The sequence below is a fragment of the Natrix helvetica genome, assembly GCF_964273705.1.
Source record: "Natrix helvetica genome assembly, chromosome: Z".
NCBI lineage: Eukaryota > Metazoa > Chordata > Lepidosauria > Squamata > Natricidae > Natrix > Natrix helvetica.
Window position 1 is genome coordinate 7,979,796 of NC_138554.1, and position 9,812 is coordinate 7,989,607.

Below are 9,812 nucleotides of genomic sequence, written 5' to 3' on the forward strand. Positions count from 1 at the left end.
TTGAACCAGAGCAGAAGAGTTACTTCAGAGTAGGCAGTTGCACCCGAGTAGAAGAGTTACTTCAGAGTAGGCAGTTGCACCCGAGCAGAAGAGTTACTTCAGAGTAGGCAGCTGAACCCGAGCAGAAGAGTTACTTCAGAGTAGGCAGTTGAACCCGAGTAGAAGAGTTATTTCAGAGTAGGCAGTTGCACCCGGGCAGAAGAGTTACTTCAGAGTAGGCAGTTGCACCTGAGCAGAAGAGTTACTTCAGAGTAGGCAGTTGCACCTGAGCAGAAGAGTTACTTCAGAGTAGGCAGCTGAACCCGAGTAGAAGAGTTACTTCAGAGTAGGCAGTTGAACCCGAGCAGAAGAGTTACTTCAGAGTAGGCAGTTGCACCCGGGCAGAAGAGTTACTTCAGAGTAGGCAGTTGCACCTGAGCAGAAGAGTTACTTCAGAGTAGGCAGTTGCACCTGAGCAGAAGAGTTACTTCAGAGTAGGCAGTTGAACCAGAGCAGAAGAGTTACTTCAGAGTAGGCAGTTGCACCCGGGCAGAAGAGTTACTTCAGAGTAGGCAGTTGCACCCGAACAGAAGAGTTACTTCAGAGTAGGCAGTTGCACCCGAGTAGAAGAGTTACTTCAGAGTAGGCAGTTGCACCCGAGTAGAAGAGTTACTTCAGAGTAGGCAGTTGCACCCGAGTAGAAGAGTTACTTCAGAGTAGGCAGTTGCACCTGAGCAGAAGAGTTATTTCAGAGTAGGCAGCTGAACCCGGGCAGAAGAGTTACTTCAGAGTAGGCAGTTGCACCTGAGCAGAAGAGTTACTTCAGAGTAGGCAGTTGCACCCGGGCAGAAGAGTTACTTCAGAGTAGGCAGTTGCACCTGAGCAGAAGAGTTACTTCAGAGTAGGCAGTTGCACCTGAGCAGAAGAGTTACTTCAGAGTAGGCAGTTGAACCCGAGCAGAAGAGTTACTTCAGAGTAGGCAGTTGAACCCGAGTAGAAGAGTTACTTCAGAGTAGGCAGTTGAACCCGAGCAGAAGAGTTACTTCAGAGTAGGCAGTTGCACCTGAGCAGAAGAGTTACTTCAGAGTAGGCAGTTGCACCCGAGCAGAAGAGTTACTTCAGAGTAGGCAGTTGCACCCGAGCAGAAGAGTTACTTCAGAGTAGGCAGTTGCACCCGAGCAGAAGAGTTACTTCAGAGTAGGCAGTTGCACCTGAGCAGAAGAGTTACTTCAGAGTAGGCAGTTGAACCCGAGCAGAAGAGTTACTTCAGAGTAGGCAGTTGAACCCGAGTAGAAGAGTTACTTCAGAGTAGGCAGTTGAACCCGAGCAGAAGAGTTACTTCAGAGTAGGCAGTTGCACCGGAGCAGAAGAGTTACTTCAGAGTAGGCAGTTGCACCCGAGCAGAAGAGTTACTTCAGAGTAGGCAGTTGCACCCGAGCAGAAGAGTTACTTCAGAGTAGGCAGTTGCACCCGAGTAGAAGAGTTACTTCAGAGTAGGCAGTTGCACCCGAGTAGAAGAGTTACTTCAGAGTAGGCAGTTGCACCTGAGCAGAAGAGTTATTTCAGAGTAGGCAGCTGAACCCGGGCAGAAGAGTTACTTCAGAGTAGGCAGTTGCACCTGAGCAGAAGAGTTACTTCAGAGTAGGCAGTTGCACCCGGGCAGAAGAGTTACTTCAGAGTAGGCAGTTGCACCTGAGCAGAAGAGTTACTTCAGAGTAGGCAGTTGCACCTGAGCAGAAGAGTTACTTCAGAGTAGGCAGTTGAACCCGAGCAGAAGAGTTACTTCAGAGTAGGCAGTTGCACCCGAGTAGAAGAGTTACTTCAGAGTAGGCAGTTGAACCCGAGCAGAAGAGTTACTTCAGAGTAGGCAGTTGCACCTGAGCAGAAGAGTTACTTCAGAGTAGGCAGTTGCACCCGAGCAGAAGAGTTACTTCAGAGTAGGCAGTTGCACCCGAGCAGAAGAGTTACTTCAGAGTAGGCAGTTGCACCCGAGCAGAAGAGTTACTTCAGAGTAGGCAGTTGCACCTGAGCAGAAGAGTTACTTCAGAGTAGGCAGTTGAACCCGAGCAGAAGAGTTACTTCAGAGTAGGCAGTTGCACCCGAGTAGAAGAGTTACTTCAGAGTAGGCAGTTGAACCCGAGCAGAAGAGTTACTTCAGAGTAGGCAGTTGCACCTGAGCAGAAGAGTTACTTCAGAGTAGGCAGTTGCACCCGAGCAGAAGAGTTACTTCAGAGTAGGCAGTTGCACCCAAGCAGAAGAGTTACTTCAGAGTAGGCAGTTGCACCTGAGCAGAAGAGTTATTTCAGAGTAGGCAGTTGCACCCGAGCAGAAGAGTTACTTCAGAGTAGGCAGTTGCACCTGAGCAGAAGAGTTACTTCAGAGTAGGCAGTTGCACCCGGGCAGAAGAGTTACTTCAGAGTAGGCAGTTGCACCTGAGCAGAAGAGTTACTTCAGAGTAGGCAGTTGCACCTGAGCAGAAGAGTTACTTCAGAGTAGGCAGTTGAACCAGAGCAGAAGAGTTACTTCAGAGTAGGCAGTTGCACCCGAGTAGAAGAGTTACTTCAGAGTAGGCAGTTGCACCCGAGCAGAAGAGTTACTTCAGAGTAGGCAGTTGCACCCGAGTAGAAGAGTTACTTCAGAGTAGGCAGTTGCACCCGAGCAGAAGAGTTACTTCAGAGTAGGCAGTTGCACCCGAGTAGAAGAGTTACTTCAGAGTAGGCTCTGAAGTGCAGCTGTTGTCCAGGAGGCGTGCCTGCAGAGTTGTGAGGGAAGCTATGCAGAGCCGCTTGCAGCTACAGGCTGCACCGACATCAGAGAGGGGAGGGGAGGGGCTTTGGCGGCGGCCCCAGCAGTGTTAGCGGCAGCAGTAGTGTCCTGTAAGCATGGCCGAGCGGGTGTGGCATTGGTGACGAACGTGCTCCCCCCTGAATGGCAGCCCGAGGGCTGACAGACTATACTAGAATAAATAGAAATATTTAAGAGATGTCCAGTATCCTAAATCAGGGGTGTCAAACTCAAGGCCTGTGGGCCAGATCCGGCTTAGATATGGCCTGCAGGGCCATCCTGTAAACAGTGAAAGTCTGGCCCATGGTACTTTGGCCAGCAAAAATGGAGCTCGGGAGGGCCACGCGTGCCCTCCCCCAGCTCCATTTTCACTGGCCGAGGGCTGCAGGAGGCCGTCGCAGACAAAAACGGAGTTCGGGAGGCCATTTTTGATGGCAGAGCACTTGGGCCACCACTGGCACCCCAACACGAGTAAGTGGGCCACACCCATCCTGGCCACACACCCCAAGGTCAAACACAACCCTGATGTGTCCCACAATGAAATCGAGTTTGACACACCCCTGTCCTAAGTCTACCAATATTGTCTATGTCGTGATATCCCACTGTTAGGAGGATGGAACGTCAAGTTTTGGAACTGTAAATATATTGAAATGTTTTGGGTTTTTTCCCGCTTAAAAACAGGCTAAGCCAAGTTTTGTTAGAAAAGGTCGGTGAGCTAAATCAACCATCAATAACCTCTGCCTTCTATGTTTACCACAGTTCTTTTGTGCAGGACGGCTTCTCACACATGAAACTTACAATAATATGAGGACCGAGATTGGTTTTTTTTTGGGGGGGGGGGGGACAATATGCTGACTCTGTAAAGCACTGTCAAGCGGTCTATAAGTCGAAGTGCTATTGCTACTTCAGAGAAACATTGGGTAAAGTGAGACCTTTGTTAAGTGAGCTTTGCCTCTTTTACGACCTTTCCCGCCATCGTGTTAAGTGAATCACTGCAGATATTAAGTTAATAGCAAGGTTTTTAAGTGAATCCGGCTTCTCCATTGCCTTTGCTGGTCAGAAGGTCGCAAAAGGGATCACATGACCCCGGGACATGGCAACAGTCATAAATATGAACCAGTTGCCAAGCATCTGGGTAGAACAAGAAGCAATGGGTGGAAACTAATCAAGGAGAGAAGCAATTTAGAACTGAGGAGAAACTTCCTGACAGTTAGAACAATTAATCAGTGGAACAGCTTGCCTCCAGAAGTTGTGAATGCCCCAACACTGGAAGTCTTTAAGAAGATGTTGGATAGCCATTTGTCCGAAACGGTATAGGGTTTCCTGCCTAGGAAGGGGGTTGGACTAGAAGACCTCCAAGGTCCCTTCCAACTCTGCTATTGTACTGTATTGTATTAATCTGATCATGTGACTATGGGGGATGCTGCAATAGTCCTAAGGGTGAAAACGGTCATAAGTCACAATTTCCTGTGCTGTTGTAATTTTGGTCCCTAAATGAACTGTTGTAAGTCAAGGACTATTTGTATTCACTTGGTTTCTTTTTTTTTAAAGAAAAATCATCTTCTTTTAATGACCTCATAATCCCTTGTGGGATGGAGACTGGGCAACTGAACGGGCAGCTGAATGGAGCTGTGTGTTTACTGGCCGGATGCCTTTCGTGTCACCAATGCAGAGTTTTTTTTTTCCCCAGCAGATATATTCTCAGTGTGCATTGTTTTAAAGAAAAACATCTAGATAATATGTAACGTTGCAATCACAGAAAGTATGAGGATACTATGGAAAGAAAGAATAAACCTTGAAATGGCAAAACAGAGTGCCTATTAAATAAACAGAAAATCATCGTCTCAACCTCGTTTGACCTATTTTAATGACATTTGCATTTAAACAGAATACAATGTAGAAGGGTTGGTTTTCCTTCCCAGGCTCATTTCTAGGAATGTTCTGGAACATGGCTTCCATATTCAGACTTTTTTTGGGGGGGAGACTGTTTTAAATTCTGGCTTTCCCTACAAACCTGACCACAATGAGGAAGAATTTCTCCACCTTTCGAACCGTGAAGGTTTGGGCCCGATCAAAGAGCTTTCGCAGGATTGTCTTCACCAGATTGTTCCTCAGGGTGTAGACAAAAGGACTCAGGAATGGGTTGAGGATGCTACTGAGCAATGCCGGGATTTTGCGAGACCCCAAAGTCGACGGCTTAGGTGGGATCACGTACAGTAAGATGGAGACACTTGAAGCCATCAGGAACAAAGTGAGATGAGACACGCACGTGTTGAAGGCTTTCTTCCTCCCAGAGCCCGTGGGTATAGCCAAAATTGCAGAGCCAATGTAAATATAAGAGACCAGGGTCAGGTTCAAAGAACAAAGAATAACAACAGAGGATAACACAAAGAGGACGATTTGCACCGAGCTGGTATCTGTACAAGATAACTTCAGCAGAGGTTCACTGTCACAGAAGAAGTGATCGATGACATTGGAGCGGCAGTAGGAGAACCTGGTGACCATGATGGTTGGATAGAGGACAAAGGCAAAGCCAACCAACCAACAAGCCACCACCATTTGAACGCAAAAACAGCCATTCATGATGACCGGATAGTGTAATGGGTTACAGATGGCCACATAGCGATCGTAGGACATACATGTCAAGAGAAAGTATTCCACTGTGCCCAGGAAGAAGTAGAAATAGGATTGGGCCATGCAGCTAACAAAGGAGATGGTCTTGGTTCCAGAGAGGAGATTCCTCAACAAACTGGGAGCTGTTACAGTCGGGAAAAAAAGGTCTAGGACAGAGAGGTTGCCGAGAAAGAAATACATTGGCGTATGGAGAGAACTATTGGAAATAGCAATGAAGAGAATAGCCAAGTTACCAAAAATTGTTGATGTATACACCACCATCAGTACCGTTGCCAAGAATATCTCTGCTTTTCGCCCCGTCCGAAAGCCCAAGAGGATGAATTCTTCATAACTGGTGTGGTTTCTCATTTCTAATCTCACAAAGACAAGAAGAAGAGGAAGGGTTGACTGCCAAAAATGAGACTTTCGCTTCCCCAAAAACAGACACGCCTGTACGTCTTGCCCCATCCCTCTTGTTAAGTGCCACCAGTGACGTGCGGTCAGGTTTATAGCTGGTGAGGCAGCAATTTTTTTAGACTTGTGGACTTCAACTCCCAGAATTCCACAGTCAGGCATGCTCAGTTGCGACCTGCCGCCCTCCGCCCTGGGATTCGGCCACGGCACCGCCTGCCAGAGCTGCGCGGAATCCGGAGCGCGCTTGTCGGGCGAGGGCAGCGCAGATGGGGAGCGGACGGAGCAGAGGAAGCCTCTTCCCCCCCCCCGCTTCCCACACCTGAAAGAACAAAGGGAACCTCTGCCGCCTCCCGGGCAACCTGGCCGGCCTCTCTCGTCGCGGCTCTCTGGTGCCGAGCTTGGGAGTCCCTGGAGGAGCTGGCGGGGGCCGCAAGCACCGCAGGCTGGACTGGAGCCTCGAGTCTAGGGCAGCGAGTCATTCAATAGGAAACTTGCCTCTTGGAAGGAATGACTTGGCTTGGCTCCTGCTTTGTCTCTCCTGCCTCTTCGCTTCTCCGTTCGGTCATTGGGCGGCAGATCGAAAGCGGGAGCCAAGCTGGGTCATTCCTCCCAAGAGGCAAGTTTCCCATCGAATGACTCGCTGCCTTGATGATGAGAGGTGAGGCTGTGCCTCACTTGCCTCACCTGACTGCACGTCACGGAGTGCCGCCTGTGGTGCTACGATGGCCCTAGAAAAAAGCTGTGCTCTCCCAAACTGCCGAACCTTCATTCCCCCAAACTTGTAATCAAAATATCTTGTGGGGATCCAGAAGATGCCTAATCTGGTGGTAGGACTCAATTCCTCAGCAGTTTTGTTCCCCGAAGAAATTAACTTGTCTGAACCCAGGAATTGTGGCTTGTTAAACCTAGACCTGAGTGTCCCGTGGAAACCCAACCACAGAAATATTGGGAGTGAGCCTTGCTTTTCTCTTCTCGCCGCTGCAGGTCTATAAAAATTGCACATTTGTTCTTGCAGGTAAAGGTAAAGTTTCCCCTCGCACATATGTGCTAGTCATTCCTGACTCTACGGGGCGATGCTCATCTCCATTTCAAAGCCAAAGAGCCAGCGCAGTGCGAAGATGCCTCCGTCGTCATGTGGCCGGCATGACTAAACACCAAAGGCGCACAGAACACTGTTACCCTCACACCAAAGATGGTTCCTATTTTTCTTGCATTTTTTAAGTGCTTTCGAACTGCTAGGTTGGCAAAAGCTGGGACAAGTAACAGGAGCTCACTCCATTATGCGGCGCTAGGGATCCGAACCACCGAACTGCCGACCTTTTTGATCGACAAGCTCCGCGTCTTAGCCACTGAGCCACCACATCCCTTCTTGCAGTTAGATTTGTATTCTAAGAATGCTACAGTAACCTTTGGATTAAAAACCCCCATTATTTATCCTTTTTTCTCCTTCAAACGATAAAATAAAATCCTGTGGCAAAGCTAACAGACAACCTTATAGTCAACTAAAGCTTTACTTAAAATGGTTGCATTTAGGGTTACTGACATCAGGGTTTAAATTAAAATCTAGGTCTTTCATTTGGAATTAAGTATGATGAAAAATAAACGAGTTCCCACTTTTTATATTGCCCTAAAATAAAATTGAAACATACAAGTTTCATATTTTAGCCTTTAAAAGACCTCCTTTCTTCCTCCCTCCCTTCTGTTTCCCTCCTTCCCTCTCTCCTTCCTTCCTTTCTCCCTCCCTCACTTCCCTATTTCCCTTCTTCCATCCTTTCTTCATTCTTACAGCTAGATGCCCCAAGCAACTCTGCATAGACTTGCAGCATTTCCCATATACTGTAGACATGAAACCATTCTATTCAAGCCTTCCTTCCTTCCTTCCTTCCTTCCTTCCTTCCTTCCTTCCTTCCTTCCTTCCTTCCTTCCCTTCCTATAGTTATATATGCCCAGCAATTCTTGTAGCATTTCCCATGTGTTTACAAAACCAGAAAACCATTCTTTTCAAGCCTTCCATCTATCCTTCCATCTATCCTTCCCTCATTCCCTCCCTCCCTCCTTTCCTTCCTTCCTTCCTTCCTTCCTTCCTTCCTTCCTTCCTTCCTTCCTTCCTATAGCTATATATGCCCAGCAATTCTTGTAGCATTTCCCATGTTTACAAAACCAGAAAACCATTCTATTCAAGCCTCCCCTCTATCCTTCCATCTATCTTTCCCTCATTCCTTCCCTCCCTCCCTCCTTTCCTTCCTTCCTTCCTTCCTCCCTTCCTTCCTTCCTTCCCACACATCATAACCATGTCACTTTACTGCAGGTATGACTTATATTGTATGTCCTTCAGAGAGTGATATTAAAATCAGCAGATAGTGTTCCTTGGAAAAAGACAACGAGAGAGTAGGAGAGGCATATTAGTGCTTGATGGGCTTAATATAAGAAGGGAAAAAGAAAATCCAAATCAACCCCATATACTAAGCAACATGGACCAGTATTGGCTGTAGTACACGTAAAAAATGCAATGAGTCACAGGAACACAGAGGCTGCGATGAGAGGGTGCGATTAAGGAAATAGCTATCACCTTCCTTAACCAAAGAATATCCATAGACATAGCCCCCCCCCCCCCTCACCAATTCTCTGTGCCAAGACGATATGGTGGATATGTGCAAGAAGAGGAAGGAATGTTGATATCCATGCACAAATTCGGAAGACATTAATACAATCGAACGTGTCCAGAGATATTTCACGAGAAGAGTCCTCCACTCCTCTGCTTGCAATAGAATTCCTTATGCCACCAGACTTGAAATCTTGGGCTTAGACAATTTAGAACTACACCTGTTTGCAGAAAATACAACTTCAGCAACAGAGTGGTCGATGCCTGGAATGCATTACCTGACTCTGTGGTTTCTTCCCCAAGCCCCCAAAACTTTAACCTAAGACTGTCTACTGTCGATCTCGCCCCATTCCTAAGAGGTCTTTAAGGGGCGTACATAAGCACACCAGGGTGTCTACCATCCCTTTCCTAATATTCCCTTGTCTTTGTATCCATTTCCTGTATTCAAAATCATGTTCATACTTACAATAATACAATACAATAGTAGAGTTGGAAGGGACCTTGGAGGTCTTCTAGTCCAACCCCCTGCCTAGGCAGGAAACCCTATACCGTTTCAGACAAATAGCTATCCAACATCTTCTTAAAGACTTCCAGTGTTGGGGCATTCACAAGTTCTGGAGGCAAGCTGTTCCACTTATTAACTGTTCTAACTGTCAGGAAATTTCCCCTCAGTTCAAAGTTGCTTCTCTCCTTGATTAGTTTCCACCCATTGCTTCTTGTTCTACCCTCAGGTGCCTTGGAGAATAGTTTGACTCCCTCCTCTTCGTGGCAACCCCTGAGATATTGGAACAATGCTATCATGTCTCCCCTAGTCCTTCTTTCTCTTAAGCTAAACATACCCAGTTCCTGCAACCGTTCTTCATATGTTTTAGTCTCCAGTCCCCTAATCATCTTTGTTGCTCTTCTCTGCACTCTTTCTAGAGTCTCCACATCTTTTTTACATCGTGGCGACCAAAACTGAATACAGTATTACAAGTGTGGCCTTACCAAGGCGTTATAAAGTCGTATTAATACTTATCTGTTATCTAATTCATGCTTGACGAAATAAATAAAATACAAACAAAAACGTGCACTCTTCTCCATCCCCTCCATATTTGAAGGAAGAAAAAGCCCTGCCATAATCTTTTGAGGTTTACTAACCTTCAACAGGTTACAATTCCGACTTTACATCTTCACGGTGATCTGCTGTAGTGCAGAATGTGCTCAGAAGAAGAAATAGATGCTATCACACAATCATGTACAATTCAAGGGATGCTTTGTCCATTGCACTGATTCAGAACTAGGAAGTGGGAATTCATGAACATCTATCAAACTGGGGGGCCGTTGTGAAAAGCTAAATGTGGGACACCAACATCATTTGAAGCTACAAAAGAAAATATATATATCCAAGCACATTCACTTTGTCAGCTTCTGATACTCT

The 9,812-nt window shown here is 46.8% G+C and overlaps 1 protein-coding gene across 1 annotated transcript; it reads right to left on the reverse strand.

Moving 5' to 3' along the window:
• Positions 1–4,752: 4,752 nt before the first annotated feature.
• On the reverse strand, positions 4,753–5,460 carry LOC309401249 (olfactory receptor 6J1-like; the record flags this gene model as incomplete). Its single annotated transcript, XM_081970317.1, has 1 exon — positions 4,753–5,460. The coding sequence occupies one exon, from the start codon at positions 5,458–5,460 to the stop codon at positions 4,753–4,755; it is 708 nt and encodes a 235-aa protein (XP_081826443.1).
• Between the last annotated feature and the right edge of the window lie 4,352 nt (positions 5,461–9,812).